Source organism: Heptranchias perlo, chromosome 11 (genome assembly GCF_035084215.1).
Source record: "Heptranchias perlo isolate sHepPer1 chromosome 11, sHepPer1.hap1, whole genome shotgun sequence".
Classification (NCBI taxonomy): domain Eukaryota; kingdom Metazoa; phylum Chordata; class Chondrichthyes; order Hexanchiformes; family Hexanchidae; genus Heptranchias; species Heptranchias perlo.
In genome coordinates, this window is record NC_090335.1 from 4994683 (window position 1) to 5015285 (window position 20603).

General features: G+C 44.1%; 1 protein-coding gene across 4 annotated transcripts in view; it reads left to right on the top strand.

Moving 5' to 3' along the window:
• pcid2 (PCI domain containing 2) overlaps positions 1 to 20603 on the top strand; it is a 63332-nt gene that overhangs the window by 36232 nt on the left and 6497 nt on the right. For all 4 annotated transcript variants that reach the window (XM_067992466.1, XM_067992469.1, XM_067992468.1 and 1 more), the window contains 5 exons: positions 2626 to 2701; positions 5770 to 5911; positions 6195 to 6295; positions 10297 to 10370; positions 19468 to 19593. In XM_067992466.1, the coding sequence (XP_067848567.1) occupies positions 2626 to 2701; positions 5770 to 5911; positions 6195 to 6295; positions 10297 to 10370; positions 19468 to 19593 (519 nt within the window). The remainder of the gene's footprint in view (positions 1 to 2625; positions 2702 to 5769; positions 5912 to 6194; positions 6296 to 10296; positions 10371 to 19467; positions 19594 to 20603) is intronic.

The following is a 20603-nucleotide window of genomic DNA, read 5'->3' on the forward strand; positions in this document are numbered from 1 at the left end:
AGCAGTGCCCACATCCCATGAATGAATTTTTTTTTAAAAGTTGCCTACCATGGAGCTTAGCAGGCCTACCATGGAGTGTTAGGACATATACAAAGCATAGGTGCCTACCATGGAGTGCTGGAACATTTAGAGGATAGGTATGGGGCCACATAAGAAATAGGAGCAGGATAGGCCATATGGCCCCTTGAGCCTGCTCCGCCATTCAGTAAGAACATGGCTGATCTTCGACCTCAACTCCACTTTCCCGCCTGATCCCTATATCCCTTAGTACCCAAAAATCTATAGATCTCAGCCTTGAATATACTCAATGACTCAGCATCCACAGCCCTCTGGGGTAGAGAGTTCCAAAGATTCACAACCCTCTGAGTGAAGAAATTTCTCCTTAGCTCAGTCCTAAATGTCCGACCCCTTATCCTGAGACTATGCCCCCTAGTTCTAGACTCTCCAACCAGGGGAAATAACCTCTCAGCATCGACCCTGTCAAGCCCCCTCAGAATCTTTTATGTTTCAATGATATTACCTCTCATTCTTCTAAACTCCAGAGAGTATAGGCCTATCCTACTCAACCTCTCCTCATAGGACAACCCTCTCCTCCCAGGAATTAATCTAGTGAACCTTCGTTGGCTTCTAAGGCAAGTATATCCTTCCTTAGGTAAGGAGACCAAAACTGTACACGGTACTCCAGGTGTGGTCTCACCAAAGCCCTGTACAATTGTAGTAAGACTTCCTTACTCTTGTACTCCAACCCCCTTGCAATAAAGGCCAACATGCCATTTGCCTTCCTAATGCTTGCTGTACCTGCATGTTAACTTTTTGTGTTCATGTACAAGGACACCCAAATCCCTCTGAACACCAACATTTAATAGTTTCTCACCATTTAAAAAATATTCCGTTTTTCTATTATTCCTAACAAAGTGAATAACCTCACATTTCCCCACATTATACTCCATCTGCCACCTTCTTGCCCACTCACTTAACCTGTCTATAATCCCTTTGCAGATTCTGTGTCCTCCTCACAGCTTACTTTCCCACCTAGCTTTGTATCGTCAGCAAACTTGGATACATTACACTCGGTCCCTTCTTCTAAATCATCAATATAGATTGTAAATATAGAGGATAGGTGCGTACCATGGAGTTTTGGGGCATGTACAAAGGATACGAGCATGCAATGGAGAGTCAGGACATGTGCAAAGGATAGGTGCACACCATGGAGTGTCGGGGATTAAATATTGAGGATAGTTGTGTACCATGAAGTGTTGGGGCCACATATGTAGGATAGGCATGTACAAAGGATAGGTGCTTACCATGGAGTGTCGGGACAAAGTTTAAATCCATGTTCCATTAATTTTCATATTTCTCAAGTTGTTGATACTAACAAATCTTGGGGTTCTGATTTAGAATTAATTCAATGGGGGAACAATCCCAGAAAACAGCCCTTTCCAAACCTCCAGATCCACAAAATTCAGAAAAGACAAACCAGCGAACAAGAAATAGAAGTGCAAGTAAGAATAAGTTGCCTGGGCTTTGTGGGCTGGGCTGCCAGGCTCAGGGGTTGCTGTTTGGAACCTCTGCATTTTACTAACATTTAGTGTGTCTGTTTATGACTAATCTGTCAATTATCGGTTTTGTTTTTTAAGGCACTGTATTTTTCTCCTTCCAAATTGTTATTTTCCATTGTTCACCAATCATTTTGTGCACAAAAGTTTCCCTACAAAAAGATATCTGCAAGCTAAGCCACCTTGATGGTTCCTCACCCACTCCACTATTATATACTAGAAGTCTTGTGTATGTGTGCACTGACTATAAGTGTCACAGCTATTTCTGTTACACTGTCTGTCACAATTAAACTTACCTATTTGTTTTACTTACCGTTGAATCGTCTATGTTTGGCCACCCGGTGGTGCTGTTGCATAATACCTCTGAGATTTCTTGTTGTCCACATTGCCATCCATCTTGGAGCAGCTAAAAATCTGCCCCTTCCCTGATACCGCCTCTCGTGGCTACAGTTTTGCCCCCACATAACGATCAGACCCCCAACCTGATGCTGACTGCCATTTCTGCCTCCTTTTTAAAAAAAAATGGTTTATCAGCTCGGTTTTATTAAATCTCCTGTCACAACTCACTGTCATACTTCCTTGTAAGGAAATTTCTTATTTATATATTTGTCCACTTGTAAACTTGTTATGGATTAGGAAAATTTTTAGCTACGTCCTCTGAACTACTCACAGCTGATAAATCCAGCTGGTTGGCATTAGTGCATTAAAAAAGTACAATGAAGGGTTAAATGCTGAAGTACACTTTTTCATTTGGTTCATTTTGAGTAGACTGAGGATCTCAGCCAGTTTGTGCTTCACAGAATTTGAATTCATTAAAGAAATGAATTGCAGTTGTGTCTGCTCAGACACATTTCCTCAAAGTTTATTTGTATGCAAACTTCTACAGAACAGTAGCTGACCTTAACGTTCTACCCTGAAAACAACACATAGTAGAACTCTTCTCGTAATCCGGTGAGACTTGAAAAAAAATCCCCTTTGGGATATTTGGTCATTTTCACACCTCACTTGAGTCTTTTTATGATTTAAATGGTAGTTTTTAACCAAATTTTATCATTGTTTCCGAAAATAGCCGCGCTGGAATCGATGATTCGAAGAAGTGGGGAATGCTGTTTCTCATCAATCAGCTGTTCAAAATATATTTTAAGGTAAGAAAAGATCCTTGTATTTCTAGCTCTAACTGCACAACCAGCACCCACTCAATGGGAAGTGAACTGTCATTAGAGTACATGTACCAGTTCCACACATTGTTACCTGCTGTGTTAGTGCACGTGTTGCTGGACAGCTGCTCATTTACCTATTTGACTTCTTTATTCAGTCCAGTACTGTGCTGGCAGGTTCTTGGGTTGATCCACAATAACCCATTGATCACTTACTCCCTCTTCTGGTTCCTTGCACACATTGACATTGAATTGTACCTGTCACCTGCTGGCCCAGTTATCTAATGGATCTAAATCCTTCAGAATCTGGCTGCACCGTTTTGGTATCATCTGTAAACCTGGAAATTTTGCTTATATCCTCATACAAGTCATTTCATTTCTTTAAAATAACAAGTACTGCTCTGTTTGTTTTTAAGCCATTAATTATCCATCCCCCTTTATTCCATGACCCCTTACCTTGGATTTCACATTAATAACCAGTGGGTGTTTTAAAAATCCCACCCGTGTTTCACTTCACCACGGCAGCAGCATTTTAGGGAAAATTCCAGCAGGTTAGTTGAGCGTGATCTCTCTCTTCTGAATCCATGCAGCCCGCCCTTTAACAATAGCCTTTGAAAGAGTTCCCATACAAGTGATGTTTCCACAGGACAGAACTCCTCCTAATTCAATAATCATTGGCAGCTTCACTCAGGCCACAGGATCACGGATGTGGGAAATTCCAAAGGATCCCATTGGTGAAGTAGGAAGGGTTCCTATGAGTGGGGTTTGGGCGTCTAAAGTGCAGGTTCGAAGTATGTCTCCCTACCCATTTTGAAATAATAGAATTATATTATCCACTTTCCAATCTTCAGGAATCTCTCACAAACTTATGAAAATGTCGGTTCACTAATCTCCATCACCTTTCAGACTAGTGGGTGTGGGAGACTGCGTGATGCAGTGGGCTAGACATTGGCCTTTTACTTTTGGGATCTGGGTTTGAACCCAATACACATTGAAGGGATGAAAATTTTGGTCTGCTGCCTCCAGCGGGAAAGCCTAAAAGTGAAGAATTTTACAGCACAAGTGCAGGCCATTTGGCCCAAAGTATCCTTGCCAGCTCTCTGAAAGAGACATTCACTTAGTCCCTTTTCCCATACTGTCTTAAATTTTTCTTTTCCAAATAGATCCCCATTTCCCTTCTAAGAGCTAGCCTGGATTCTGCTTCCCCCAATCTTTCTGGTAAGGCTTGCCTGCATCTTCAAAACAACAGGGAACAGGTCATCTAAACACAAAGCAATCTGGATGGGTTGATGAGTGTCAAATGGCATTTAATGGGACAAATGCAAAGTAATGAGATTAGAGAAAAGCAATAAACTGGGAATAGAAACTAAATGGATCTAGACTACAGGACACAAAATAGTTGGAAAAGGGGTTGAAGGGATTGGGAACAGGGTGGTTAATGTAATTAGGACTGTTTGCTCACATGGAGGGTAAACACCAACACAAGCTGGTTGGGCCCAATGCCAATTGTAGTAAGATATCTGTTGTTATTTCTGTGTACCAGGTGAAAGACCAACGATTTTGACTTTACTTGCACGTTGGCTTATTTTTCACTTGTTTTACCTTGTCCCTCCTGTTTTCCAGTTCAGCATGGTCTAGCCTGTAGGCTGTGTGCTGGCAGGGCGGATTTCCACCCGCCCGCACCCCCCCCCCCAAAAAAAAAACTGGAATATCCTACCTCCATCTAATGCTTCGTCAACAGCCATCACTGTCTCCCACTCTTCCCCAACACTCCCTATGCCATGACTGCAGAATCCGGCACAAAGAGCATCTCTAAGTGAATGAGATGTGTATATGTAAGAATAGAACGGGATTGTTTGAAGTGTGCTAGAAATTCATATTTGATATTATTCAGCATGAGAAAAACTGTTAAGTCTTACATTCTAACAAGGGGAATGCAGTGGATGTAATATGTTTGGATTTTCAAAAGGCCTTCGATAATGTACCGCATAGTAGACTCATGACTTAAGGTCAAAGCATGTGAAGTCAGGGGACAAGTAGCAGAATGGATAGCAAGCTGGCTACAAAACAGCAAATCATGATTAAAGATAGTTACTCAGGCTGGCAATAGGTGGGAAGTGGTGTTCCACAGGGTTCGGTGCTGGGACCACTGTTGTTCACAATTTACATTAACGATCTGGACTCGGGAATCGGAAATACAATATCAAAATTTGCGGATGACACCAATTGGGGTGTATATTTAACATTGAGGAAGACTGTGAGAAAATACAAGAAGACATTAATAAACTTGCAGAATGGTTGTGTAAATGGCAAATGAATTTCAATATAGATAAGTGTGAGGTAGTTGCATTTTAGTAGGAAGAATATGGAGGCCACATACTGCTTGGATATAAGAGTCTAAATTGGGTAGAGGAGCAAAGGGATTTAGGGGTACAGATACACGAATCACTAAAATTAGCAGCGCAGGTTAATAAAACCATAAAAAAGGCGAAGCAAGCACTGGGGTTCATTTCTAGAGGGATAGAATTGAAAAGCAAAGAAGTTATGCTAAACTTGAATAGAATCTTAGTTAAACCACATTTCGAGTACTGTGCACAGTTCTGGTCTCCATATTAAAGAAAAGATAAAGAGGCTTTGGAGACAGTGCAAAAAAGGTTTACAAGGATGATATCAGAACAGAGAGATTATACTTATCAGGAAAGATTGAACAGGCTGGGGCTCTTTTCTCTGGAAAAGAGAAGACTGAGGGATGACCTGATATTATGAAAGGGTTTGATCCACTTGCGGGGGAGACCAGAACTAGGGGCCATAAATATAAGAGAGTCACTAATAAATCCAATAGGGAATTCACGAGAAACTTCTTTACCCAGAGAGTGGTGAGAATGTGGAACTCGCTACCATAAGGAAGAATTGAAGGTTTTGCTAATAGTTAGATGAAGAAGGGTGGGAGGAGGCTCATGTGGAGCATAAACCACCGGAGGGACCATTTGGGCCGAATGGCCTGTCTCTGTGCTGTAAATACTATGTAATTCTATGTAACCATTTTTTTTTAACAGATCAATAAACTCCATCTGTGTAAGCCCTTAATCAGAGCGATTGACAGCTCCAGTCTAAAGGATGAGTACAGCATGGCACAAAGGGTGACATACAAGTACTACGTTGGGAGGAAAGCCATGTTTGACAGTGATTTTAAGCAAGGTGAGGCACCACTAACACCAGGTACAGGGCAGGCTTATTATTACATCTGTTTTGTACTATGTTATAGACAAGTTGGAATGTTCTACTCAAAAACTAAGTTGCATTTACTTATTCTATACCTATTGTCTCATTTAGAAATTTCTGATGGTTGTGTAAAGTACATAAATAGAGAGAACACATAAAATACATAGGGAGAATATCGAGCATATTATATAATGTACAGGTGGTACGCATGGAGCAGAGTGATGTTATTAAAAGATAACATTTTCTATCCTCTTTGCAGCCGAAGATTATCTGTCATTTGCGTTTCAGCATTGCCACAGGTCCAGCCAGAAAAACAAGCGGATGATTTTAATCTACCTGTTACCTGTGAAGATGCTTCTTGTAAGTAAGCCACATCAAGTAGCAATAATAAAACTGATCGCTAGGCAGATACACCTCAGGAGGCAACAACTGTTGAAAAAGCATTGATACTGAATGTTGTGATGAACACAATTTTTGACATTGCATTATGGGTTCAAGTCCCACTCCAGAGACTTGAGTACATAATCCAGGCTGACACTCCCAGTGCAGTACTGAGGGAGTGCTGCACTGTCGGAGGTGCCGTCTTTCGGATGAGACATTAAACCGAGGTCCCGTCTGCCCTCTCAGATGAATGTAAAAGATCCCATGGCACTATTCGAAGAAGAGCAGAGGATTCTCCCGGTATTTTAGCCAGTATTCATCCCTCAACCAACACCATTAAAAATCATGATCATGATCATTTACCTCATAGCTGTTTGTGGAACTTTGCTGTGCGCAAATTGGCTGCTGCACATTACAACAGTGAAGTACTTCATTGGCTGGAAAGCGCTATGGAATGTCCTGAGGTTGTGAAAGGCGCTGTATAAATACAAGTCTTTCCTGCTTGCTCTCCTTTCTTTATTTCTTGCTTCATTTCTTTCTTTCTTTCTTGCTTCATTTCTTTCTTTCTGCTTTCTTGCTTTCTCTCTCTCGCTTTCTCTTGCTTTCTTGCTTTCTCTTTCTCTTTTGCTTTCTTTCTTTCATGTTTTCTCCTTGCTTGCTTTCTCTTTGTTTCTTGCTTTCTCTCTCTCTTTTTCATGTTTTCTCCTTTCTTGCTTTCTTTCTCTCTCTTGCTTTCTTGCTCTCCTTCTTTCTCTTTCTCATTGCTTGCTTTCTTTCTTTCAGCTTTCTTCCTTGCTTTCTTTCTCTTTCTTGCTTTCTCTCTTGCTTTTTCTTCCTTGAGTTCTTTCTCTTTTTCTTTCTATCTTTTTAAAAAATTTGTTCATAAGATGTGGGCAAGGCCAGCATTTATTGCCCATCACTAATTGCCCTTGAGAAGGTGGTGGTGAGCCACTGCCTTGAACTGCTGCAGTCTGTGTGGTGAAGGTTCTCCCACAGTGCTGTTAGGTAGGGCGTTCCAGGCTTTTGACCCAGCAACGATGAAGGAACGGCAATATATTTCCAAGTCGGGATGGTGTGTGACTTGGAGGGGAATGTGCAGGTGGTGTTGTTCCCATGTGCCTGCTGCCCTTGTCCTTCTAGGTGGTAGAGGTCACGGGTTTGGGAGGTGCTGTCGAAGAAGCCTTGGCGAGTTGCTGCAGTGCATCCTGTGGATGGTACACACTGCAGCCATGGTGCGCTGGTGGTGAAGGGAGTGAACGATTAGGGTGATGGATGGGGTGCCAATCAAGCAGGCTGCTTTGTTCTGGATGGTGTCGAGCTTCTTGAGTGTTGTTGGAGATGCACTCATCCAGGCAAGTGGAGAGTATTCCATCACACTCCTGACTTGTGCCTTGTAGATGGTAGAAAGGCTTTGGGGAGTCAGGAGGTGAGTCACTCGCCGCAGAATACCCAGCCTCTGACCTGCTCTTGTAGCCACAGTATTTATGTGGCTGGTCCAGATAAGTTTCTGGTCAATGGTGACCCCCAAGATGTTGATGGTGGGGGATTCGGCAATGGTAATGCCGTTGAATGTCAAGGGGAGATGGTTAGACTCTCTCTCTTGTTGGAGATGGTCATTGCCTGGCACTTGTCTGGCACAAACGTTAATGCCACTTATCAGCCCAAGCCTGGATGTTGTCCATGTTGTGCTGCATGCGGGCACGGATTGCTTTATTATCTGAGGCGTTGTGAATGGAACCGAACACTGTGCAATCATTAGCGAACATCCCCATTTCTGACCTTATGATGGAGGGAAGGTCATTGATGAAGCAGCTGAAGATGATTGGACCGAGGACACTGCCCTTAGGAACTCCTGCAGCAATGTCCTGGGGCTGAGAAGATTGGCCTCCAACAACCACTACCATCTTCCTTTGTGCTAGGTATGACTTTAGCCATTGGAGAGTTTTCCCCCTGATTCCCATTGACTTCAATTTTACTCGGGCTCCTTGGTGCCACACTCGGTTAAATGCTGCCTTGTTGTCAAGGACAGGTACTCTCACCTCACCTCTGGAATTCAGCTCTTTTGTCCATGTTTGGACCAAGGCTGTATTGAGGTGTGGAGCCGAGTGGTCCTGGCGGAACCCAAACTGAGCATCGGTGAGCAGGTTATTGGTGAGTAAGTTACGCTTGATAGCACTGTCGATGACACCTTCCATCACTTTGCTGATGATTGAGAGTAGACTGATGGGACGGTAATTGGCCGGATTGGATTTGTCCTGCTTTTTGTGGACAGGACATACCTGGGCAATTTTCCACATTGTCAGGTAGATGCCAGTGTTGTAGCTGTACTGGAACAGTTTGGCTAGAGGCGCAACTAATTCTGGAGCACAAGTCTTTAGCACTACGGCCGGGATGTTGTCAGGGCCCATAGCCTTTGCTGTATCCAGTGCAATCAGCCGTTTGTTGATATCACGTGGAGTGAATCGAATTGGCTGAAGACTAGCTTCTGTGATGGTGGGGATATCAGGAGGAGGCAGAGATGGATCATCCACTCGGCACTTCTGGCTGAAGATGTTTGCAAATGCTTCAAGCCTTGTCTTTTGCACTCACGTGCTGGACTCCGCCATCATTGAGGATGGGGATGTTCACGGAGCCTCCTCACCCCGTTAGTTGTTTAATTGTTCATCATCATTCACGACTGGATGTGGCAGGACTGCAGAGCTTTGATCTGATCCATTGGTTGTGGAATCGCTTAGCTCTGTCTATAGCATGTTGCTTCTGCTGTTTAGCATGCATGTAGTCCTGTGTCCTTTCTTGCTTTCCCTTTTTCTTCCTTGCTTTCTCTCTTTCATTCGTGCTTTCTCTTCCTTCTTTCTTTCACTTTCTTGCTTGCTTGCTTTCTTTCCCTCTCTCTTGCTTTCTTTCCTTTCTTGCTTTTTCTTTCATGCTTTCTCTGTTTCTCTTTCTTGCTTTCTGTCTTCCTTTCTTTCTCTCCGTTCTTTCTCACTTTCTTGCTTTCTCTTTCTTTCTTGCTTTCTTTCTCTTTTTCTTGTTTTCTTTCTCTCTCTTTCTTGCTTTCTCTTGCATTCTTGAATTCTTTCTCTTGCATTCTTGAATTCTTTCTCTTGCATTCTTGAATTCTTTCTCTTGCATTCTTGAATTCTTTCTCTTGCATTCTTGAATTCTTTCTCTTGCATTCTTGAATTCTTTCTCTTCATTCTTGCTTTTTCTTTCTTGCTTTCTCTCTTTCCCTCTTTCTTGCTCTCGTTCTCTTTCTTGCATTCTCTTTCTTTCCCTCTTGCTCTCTTTCTTGCTTTCTCTTTCCCTCTCGTTCTCTTTCTTTCTTGCTTTCTCTTTCTTATTCTCTTTTTCTTTCTTGCTTTCTCTTTCCCTCTCGTTCTCTTTCTTTCTTGCTTTCTCTTTCTTTCTTTCTTGCTTTCTCTTTCTTTCTTTCTTGCTTTCTCTTTCTTATTTTCTCTTTCTTTCTTGCTTTCTCTCTTTCCCTCTTGCTCTCGTTCTTTCTTGCTTTCTCTCTTTCCCTCTTGCTCTCGTTCTCTCTTGCTCTCGTTCTCTCTTGCTCGCGTTCTCTCTCGCTCGCGTTCTCTCTCGCTCGCGTTCTCTCTCGCTCGCGTTCTCTCTCGCTCGCGTTCTCTCTCGCTCGCGTTCTCTCTCTCTCGCGTTCTCTCTCTCTCGCGTTCTCTCTCTCTCGCGTTCCCTCTCTCTCGCGTTCCCTCTCTCTCGCGTTCCCTCTCTCTCGCGTTCCCTCTCTCTCGCGTTCCCTCTCTCTCGCGTTCCCTCTCTCTCGCGTTCCCTCTCTCTCGCGTTCCCTCTCTCTCGCGTTCCCTCTCTCTCGCGTTCCCTCTCTCTCGCGTTCCCTCTCTCTCGCGTTCCCTCTCTCTCGCGTTCCCTCTCTCTCGCGTTCCCTCTCTCTCGCGTTCCCTCTCTCTCGCGTTCCCTCTCTCTTGCGTTCTCTCTTTCAACAGAATACATTTGTTTTACAGGGCCACATGCCTACAGTCCAGCTGTTAAGAAAATATGACCTTTTGCAGTTTTCTGATGTCACAAAGGCTGTTGGGTATGAATTTTATGGAGACCTAGTTTTTTATTTTATGTCTTAATTTATATGATTTGTGAAGGAAACCTTATAAATTAGTAGGCTTTGAATTTAATACTAACTGGTAATATGCTGGAAGATGTTTCCTTGATTTGTTTAGTGATTTGCCAATCACTGGCAAATGTTAGTTGATGATCAGAACTGCATTCTTAGATGTGGAGATGCCGGTGATGGACTGGGGTTAACAATTGTAAACAATTTTACAACACCAAGTTATAGTTCAACGATTTTATTTTTAAAAATAAAATCGTTGGACTATAACTTGGTGTTGTAAAATTGTTTACAATTGCATTCTTAGAGGTTGAGTATCACTGCATTGTTTAGCACTTGAGATATCTAGCCTTGGTTCTGATGGGTTTTGTTACAGAAATAGACTTTATTCTCATGACAGATATAACCACTAGTGTGCTTTGTAATAGGAACATTAAAGGTCGTGTGCGGGAGTGTACTTTAAATGTAATATGCTCTCCCTATCCAGGAAAGTTAGTATTGTTTAAAAATACATCAATCTAGTAGAAGAGATGAAACATTTTAGCACCTGTCTTGCACTTGTGGATGTAATCCCATTTTTATTGAATTTCAAGAGTCTGAGTCCAGTGAGTCAGGGTGATACTGAGTCCATTGGCTTGTAAAGCTGGCAGGACTACTGAATACTGGGGTGGAGAAATGTCTCAAGTCAGGGAAGGCTCCAGCTGGAAGGGTGGGCCTCTCCTTAAAACAACTTTGTCCACAATTACCTCAACTGCCCCACAAATTGATCCCTGTAGCAGTGCTAATGCAATTTCAATCTTGCAATCAGAACTTGCAAATAGCTCATTCTACCATGGATCCATCATTCTCCCAATTCTGTTTTAGATCTTCTAGCCACTGACTGCATTCTCGATGCCTCTGTTCCCTTCCTACCAAGTATCACAGTATGAAGCTTAGCTCAACCATTTATGAGAAGCCTCAAGAGAACGAGAAGATTACTCTCGAAGATTGGTGTTTAACCTCCACACACCAGAAATAGATATTTGCAATCTAACTAATTTCAAAATTATTTTCTGCTCTCCTTGGGTTTCACTGAATTATAAAATCATAGAAATTACAGCAGAGAAGGAGGCCATTCCATGTGCAATGCTCATTCCTCAACTGGAGTAACTACTCTAATCTTATTTCCCTGCCAAAGAATCACAGAAGTTTATAGAATAGAAGGAGGCCATTTAGCTCATTGCCTCTGCATCAGCTCTTTGCTAGAGCAATCCCAAACGAATCCCACTGTCCCACTCTCTCCCCATAGTCCTGTATCAATCCCAAACGAATCCCACTGCCACGCTCTATCCCCATAGTCCTGTATCAATCCCAAACTAATCCCACTGCCCCACTCTCGCCCCATAGTCCTGTATCAATCCCAAACTAATCCCACTACCCCACTCTCGCCCCATAGTCTTGTATCTTCCTCTGCTTCAAATATTTATCCAGTTTTCCTTTAAACGATGCAGTGGTCTCTGCCTTATTCACTGCCATAGCTCTGTATCAATCCCAAACTAATCCCACTTCCCCACTCTCCCCAAAGCATTCCGTGCTCTAACATCCCTCTGTGTAAAGAATTTTCTCCAATCCCTCTCCTCTCAGTGACAATTTTAAATTGATGATCCCTCACCACTGACTCCCAACTAGAGGAAATAGTCTTTCCCTATTCACTCTATCAAAACCCTTGCCAATTTAAAACACCTCGATTAAATCTCCTCTTAGCCTTCTCTGCTCCAGTGGAAATAGTCCCAGTATCTCAGCTTTACAGGTGGGGAGGAGGAAGATCGGGAAAGCAATAGTGATAGGGGATTCAATAGTTAGGGGAACAGATGGGCCTTTCTGTGGCAGCAGATGTGATTCCAGGATGGTATTTTGCCTCCCTGGTGCCAGGGTCCAGGATGTCACTGAGCAGCTGCAGAACATTCTGACGGCGGAGGGTGAACAGCCAGAGGTTCGTGGTCCATATTGGTACCAACGCCATAGGTAGAAAGAGGGATGAGGTCCTGCAGGCAGATTTTAGGGAGCTAGGAAAGAGATTAATAAGCAGAACCTCAAAGGTAGTAATCTCCAGATTACTCCCGGTGCCACGCGCAAGTGAGTGTAGAAATAGGAGGATAGAGCAGATGAATGCATGGCTGGAGAGATGGTGCAGGAGGGAGGGCTTTAGATTCCTGGGACATTGGAACCCGTTCTGGGGAAGGTGGGACCTGTACAGGCCAGACAGGTTGCACCTCAACCAATGTCCTCGCGGGGAGATCTGCTAGTGCTGTGGGGGAGGGTTTAATTTGGCAAGGGGATGGGTACCAGGATGTAGCATTAGAAAGGAGAAGCAGGTGCACAAAGGATTGGGAGAGACAGATAACACTAGAGTAAAAAATAGTACGGTATTAGGTGGGATCAGACTGAGAGTGAATACAGGAATGCATGTGTGTAAATGCACGAAGCGTGGTAAACAAGGTTGGTAAATAGCCACATGGGAATATGACGTTGTGGCGATAACAAAGACCTAGCTCAATACAGGGAAGGATTGGGTACTAAATATTCCTGGATATAAGGTGTTCAGGAAAGATAGGGAAGGAAAGAAAGGAGGGGGGGTGACAGTATTGATTAAGGAGAATATTGCAGTGCTGGAGAGAGAGGATGTCCCGGAGGGGTCGAGGACAGAATCTATTTGGTTAAAGTTAAGAAACAGTAGAGGTGCCATTACACTGATGGGTGTATTCTATAGGCCACCAACCAATGGGAAGGATATGGATCAACACTTTTGCAATGAAATTACAGAGAGGTGCAAGAACTATAGAGTAGTGATAATGGGGGACTTCAACTATCCTAATATAGACTGAGATAGTAATAATGTAAAGGGCAGAGAGGGGGAAGAATTTCTGCCGTGTGTTCAGGAGAACTTTCTTGATCAGTATCTTTCCAGCCCAACGAGGAAGGAGGCATTGCTGGATCTGGGGAATGAGATGGGTCAAGTGGAGCAAATGTCAGTGGGGGAACATTTAGGGAGCAGCGATCATAGTATCATAAGGTTTAGATTAACTATGGAAAAGGACATGGAGCAATCTAGAGTAAAAATACTCAATTGGAGGGCCAATTTCAGTGGGTTGAGAACAGATCTGGCCCGGGTAAATTGGAATCAAAGATTGGCAGGCAAAACTGTAATCGAACAATGGGCGGCCTTTAAGGAGGAGATGGTTTGGGTACAGTCTAGGTACATTCCCACGAGGGGGAAAAATAGGGCAACTAAAGCCAGAGCTCCCTGGATGACGAAAGAGATAGAGAGTAAGATGAAGCAGAAAAAGGGGACGTATGACAGATGTCAGGTTGAGAGTACAAGTGAGAACCAGGCAGAATATAGAAAGTTCAGAGGGGAAGTGAAAAAGGAAATAAGAGGGGCAATGAGAGAGTCGGAGAATAGACTGACAACCAACATAAAAGGGAACCCAAAAGTCGTCTTTGGCATGTAAATAGTAAACGGATAGTAAGAGGCAGGGTAGGGCCGATTAGAGACCAAAATGGAGACCTACTTATGGAGGCAGAGGGCATGGCTGAGGTACTAAATGAGTACTTTGCATTTGTCTTCACCAAAGTCACAGTAAAAGAGGAGGTAGTTGAGATACTGGATGGGCTAAAAATTGATAAAGAGGAGGTGGTAGAAATGGCTGTCCTTAAAGTGGATAAATCACCAGGTCCGGATGGACCTAGGTTGCTGAGGGAAGTAAAGGTGGAAATTGTGGAGGTACTGGCCATAATCTTCCAAACATCCTTAGATACAGGGGTGGTGCCAGAGGACTGGAGAATTGCAAATGTTACACCCTTGTTCAAAAAAGGGTATAGGATAAACCCAGCAACTATAGTTTAACCTCGGTGGTGGGGAAGCTTTTAGAAACAATAACCCGGGGCAAAATTAACAGTCACTTGGATAAGTGTGGATTGATTAGGGACAGCCAGCACGGATTTGTTAAAGGCAAATTGTGTTTAACTAACCTGATTGAGTTTTTGATGAGGTAACAGAGAGGGTTGATGAGGGCAATGCGGTTGACGTGTATATGGACTTTCAAAAGTGCCACATTATAGGTGTGTCAGCAAAATTGAAGCCCATGGAATTAAAAGGGCAGTGGCAGCATGGATACAAAATTGGCTAAGTGACAGGAAACAGAGAGTAGAATTGAATGGTTGTTTTTCGGACTAGAGGAAGGTGTACAGTGATGTTCCCCAGGGGTTGGTACTAGGACCACTGCTTTTCTTGATATATATTAATGACTTGGACTTGGACAGGGCACAATTTCAAAATTTGCAGATGACACAATTCTTGGAAGGGTAGTAAACAGTGAGGGGGATAGTAATAGACTTCAGGAGGACATAGACAGGCTGGTGGAATGGGCAGACATGTGGCAGATGAAATTTAATGCAGAGAAGTGCAAAGTGATACATTTTGGTATGAAGAACAAGGAGAGGCAATATAAACTAAAGGCACAATTCTAAGGGGGTGCAGGAACAGAGAGACCTGGGGGTATATGCGCACAGGTTGTTGAAGGTGGCAGGACAGGTTGAGAAAGCGGTTAAAAAGCATATGGGATCCTGGGCTTTATAAATAGAGGCATAGAGTACAAAAGCAAGGAAGTCATGATGAACCTTTACAAAACACTGGTTTGGCCAACTGGAGTATTGTGTCCAATTCTGGGCACCGCACTTTAGGAAGGATGTGAAGGCCTTAGAGAGGGTGCAGAAAGGATTTACCAGAATGGTTCCAGGGATGAGGGATTTCAGTTACGTGGATAGACTGGAGAAGCTGGGGTTGTTCTCCTTAGAACAGAGAAGGTTGAGATGAGATTTGATGGAGGTGTTCAAAATCATGAGGGCCGAGATAGAGAGAAACTGTTCCCATTGGCGGAAGGGTCGAGAACCGGAGGACCCAGATTTACGGTGATTGGCAAAAGAACCAAAGGCGACATGAGGATAAACTTTTTTACGCAGCGAGTGGTTAGGATCTGGAATGCACTGCCCGAGGGGGAGGTGGAGGTAGATTCAATCATGGCCTTCAAAAGGGAATTGGCTAAGTACTTGAAAGAAAAAGAATTGCAGGTTTACAGGGAAAAGGCGAGGGAGTGGGTCTAGCTGGATTGTTGTTGCAGAGAGCCGGCACGGACTCGATGGGCCAAATGGCCCCCTTCTGTAACCATTCTATGATTCTGAGATTCTATCTCAAGTCCACCTGCACTTGCACTTCTACGTATTTAAACCCCAGGTTGCTCCGTTCATCCACAACCTTCAGCAACTTTCCTTCAGTGTACACTCTCATTCCTTGAATCACCTCACACTTCTTCACATTAAATTGTATCGGCCCATTCTGCCACCCCCTGTCTCTCCCTGAACTCTTTTACTGTCCTCCTCACTATTTGCCATCAGCAAATTTCGAGATATTACTCACTTTGTCCAAGTCATCAATACATACCGAGAAAAAAGATGGCGCCAGCACTGACCCCTGGGATACACCACTCCCAACCCTTCCCCAATCCCCACACTGACCCCTGGGATACACCACTCCCAACCCTTCCCCAATCCCCACACTGACCCCCGGGATACACCACTCCCAACCCTTCCTCAATCCCCACACTGACCCCTGGGATACACCACTCCCAACCCTTCCCCAATCCCCACACTGACCCCCGGGATACACCACTCCCAACCCTTCCTCAATCCCAGCACTGACCCCTGGGATACACCACTCCCAACCCTTCCTCAATCCCCACACTGACCCCTGGGATACACCACTCCCAACCCTTCCCCAATCCCAGCACTGACCCCTGGGATACACCACTCCCAACCCTTCCCCAATCCCAGCACTGACCCCTGGGATACACCACTCCCAACCCTTCCCCAATCCCAGCACTGACCCCTGGGATACACCACTCCCAACCCTTCCCCAATCCCCACACTGACCCCTGGGATACACCATTCCCAACCCTTCCCCAATCCCCGCACTGACCCCTGGGATACACCACTCCCAACCCTTCCCCAATCCCAGCACTGACCCCTGGGATACACCACTCCCAACCCTTCCCCAATCCCCGCACTGAACCCTGGGATACATCACTCCCAACCCTTCCCCAATCCCCACACTGACCCCTGGGATACACCACTCCCAACCCTTCCCCAATCCCCACACTGACCCCTGGGATACACCACTCCCAACCCTTCCCCAATCCCCGCACTGACCCCTGGGATACACCACTCCCAACCCTTCCCCAATCCCAGCACTGACCCCTGGGATACATCATTCCCAACCCTTCCCCAATCCCTGCACTGACCCCTGGGATACACCACTCCCAACCCTTCCCCAATCCCCACACTGACCCCCGGGATACACCACTCCCAACCCTTCCCCAATCCCAGCACTGACCCCTGGGATACACCACTCCCAACCCTTCCCCAATCCCAGCACTGACCCCTGGGATACACTATTCCCAACCCTTCCCCAATCCCCACACTGACCCCTGGGATACACCACTCCCAACCCTTCCCCAATCCCAGCACTGACCCCTGGGATACACCACTCCCAACCCTTCCTCAATCCCAGCACTGACCCCTGGGATACACCACTCCCAACCCTTCCCCAATCCCTGCACTGACCCCTGGGATACACCACTCCCAACCCCTCCCCAATCCCAGCACTGACCCCCGGGATACACCACTCCCAACCCTTCCCCAATCCCAGCACTGACCCCTGGGATACACCACTCCCAACCCTTCCCCAATCCCCACACTGACCCCTGGGATACACCACTCCCAACCCTTCCCCAATCCCCGCACTGACCCCTGGGATACACCACTCCCAACCCTTCCCCAATCCCCGCACTGACCCCTGGGGTATACCACTCCCAAAGCCATATACACCACATCTACTGCATTCCCTTTATCTATCCAATTGATTATTTACAGAATCATAGAATGATACAGCGCAGAGGAAGGCCATTCAGCCCATCCTGCCTGTGTTGGAGGACAGTAAAAGATTTCAGGGAGAGAGGGAAGTTAGCAGAATGGGCGGGCAAGTGGCTGATACAATTTAACGTGGAAAAGTGTGAGGTGATTCATTTTAGGAGAAAAAACTCTGAAATTTGCCAATCGTGATCAGTGCTGGATGTCTGTGATTAACCCATATATTTCTAATCTTGAATTATGGCCACAACTGACAGTTACCTGGCTTATCCTTCTCTCTCTTCCTGAACAAAGGTGTCACATCAGCAACTCTCCAGCCCCATGACACAATTTGCATCTCTAAAGTGGATTGAAAAATCGTGGCCAGAGCCTCGATCTCCTCTCTTGATTTCCTCCAACAACCCAAGGTGCTGGGGCCTAGTGACATCATCTTGAGTTTTGTTATTTATTTTTATAATCAATTTATCTCTACAATTATCTTTGGCAACTGGTCCATATCCTCCTCTTCTACACCTACGTTCTCAATTCCATCATTTGTAAAAACTGATGCAAAATATTTATTTAATATCCCTCCATACTTACCTCCTTCATCCCTGAGCAATCCTACCCTCTCTTTAACTATTATTTTACTTTTTATGTGCTTATCGAAGCCCATACTATTTCCTTTTATATAATCCGCTAGTCTTTTTTCATACTCCCTTTTCACCTCTTCTAATCTCCCTTTTCACCTCCCTGCTACACTTTCTATATTCCTCATGATTATCTTTGCTTTAGCCCCAACTTTATCACACGCCTCCCTTTTAAGTTTCAGTTTAGCTTTAATCTCCCTGTTTATCCACTCAACTCTGTTCTTTGATACATTCCCCTTTTCACCTTATAGGAATATATTCATTCTGTACTCTATATCATATTTGAAGATTTCCCACTGATAATCTGACAACCTGTTTGTAAATATTTCTACCCAGTTAATTTTAGATCCCTTATCTCGCTGAGCTTGTCTTTTCCTGCCCAGCAATCTTATCTTTTACAGTTTATTATCCATTTCTATTTTTGCATCGACCCAAACTATGTTGTGATTGCTATTTCCCAATTGTTCTCCTATTCTCATCAATTATTTGCCCCACTTCATTTCCCAGAACTAAATCAAGCAACACCTCTTTCCTTGTTCCTTGTTGGACTAGAAACATATGGATCTAGGAAACAGTCCTGGATCCATTCTAAGAAACATTTGACCACATGCATTATCTTTATTCCAGTCTATCTTGGGATAGTTAAAATCATCCATTATTATTACCCTGTCACTCTTGCATATCTCTCTGAGCTGTCTACAGATCTCCCCCTCTGTCCTGTAATGCACACCTAGAATTGTACTATTTCCCTTCCTATTCCTTAAATCTATCCATATGGATTCTGTTTTAACACAGCCCCCAGGACATCCTAACGTCTATCGCTGTGATTGAATCCTTCACTAACACAGCCATCTTCTAATCCCTTCCCCCCCTCCCCATCTCTCCTGAAAATACTCTAACCAGAGATATTAAGTAGCCAGTCCTGTCTGAGCCTGTGTGACGTCTCCATTAAAGCTCCTGCATTATATCCCTCCGTAGTTATTAATGCTTCAACTCCTCAGTTTTATTTCGAATGCTTTGTGCATTCACACACCCCACTCACTCCTGACTCCGATTGACCCTGGTTCTTTTTCTCAGTTTTCTCATCCTTTTGATATCCTTTGCCTCTTCTACAACAGTGTTTTTATCTCTCTACTTCAAAGATCCTTTCTTTCCCTTTCTCCTCCATAACATTTTCTCATTATTTATTTCAGCCAAGCCTTGTGCTCCTATCCCAGTAGTTTTATTCATACTGTACTCCCTCTCCAGTCTCAGATATAGACTTTTCCCACCCTTTGCCATATTAATGCTCCTCACTGCTCTAATTATCTTCTCTCCAAGGAGATTGGTGTCACTTCTGTTCAGGTGAAGACCATCCCTTCAGTGTAGCTTTCCCTTTTTCCAGAAAAGAAACCGGCTGGAGGCGGGCGGGCTGGGGCACAGTTTTGGTGTGCAGTCTCCTTGTTTTTAATTTCTTTTGTTATTTTTTTAATTAGTGAAGGAAACCTTCTGCTACTGAACGAAGCTTTGGTGAAACACGAGGCCTTCTTCATTCGCTGTGGGATCTTTCTAATACTTGAAAAACTGAAAATCATCACATACAGAAATCTTTTCAAGAAAGTGTAAGTGCAGAGCACGCCGTCATTGTATTGGCACTTCATGTGCCGTCAGTATTATTATGCAGTTCCACAGGGCAGTGATCTTTGTCTGAACATAAGAAATGAGAGCAGGAGTAGGCCATACGGTCCCTCGAGCCTGCTCCGCCATTCAGTAAGATCAAGGCTGATCTTCTACCGTGTTAACTTTTTGTGATTCATGTACAAGGACACCCAAATTGCTCTGACTACCAACATTTCTTAGTCTCTCACCTTTTAAAAAATATTCTGTTTCTCTAGTCTTCCTACCAAAGTGGATAATTTCACATTTTCCCACATTATACTCCATCTGCCACCTTCTCACCCACTCACTTAACCTGTCTATATCCCTTTGCAGACTCTTTGTGTCCTCCTCACAGCTTACTTTCCCACCTAGCTTTGTATCGTCAGCAAACTTGGATACATTGCACTCGGTCCCTTCATCTAAGTCATTGATATATTTAGTAAACAGCGAGTCCCAAGCACCGATCCTTGTGGCACCTCGCTAGTTACAGCCTGCCAACCCGAAAATGACCCATTTATTCCTACTCTCTGTTTTCTGTCTGTTAACCAATCCTCAATCCATGTTAATATATTACCCCCAATCCCATGAGCCCTAATCTTACGTAACAACCTCTTGTGTGGCACCTTATTAAATACTTTTTTGAAAATCCAATTATGCTACATCCACTGGTTCCCCTTTATCTACCCTGCTAGTTACACCCTCAAAAAACTCTACTAGGTTTGTCAAACACGATTTCCCTTTAAAACTGTGTTGACTTTGCCTAATCATATTAGGATTTTCTAAGTGCCCTGTTACTATGTCCTTAATAATAGATTCCAGCATTTTCCTGACCACTGATGTCAGGCTAACTGGTCTATAGTTCTCTGCCTTCTCTCCCTCCTTTCTTGAATCGCGGGGTTACATTTGCTACCTTCCAATCCGCGGGGATCGTTCTGGAATTTAGGGAATTCTGGAAGATTAAAACCAATGCATT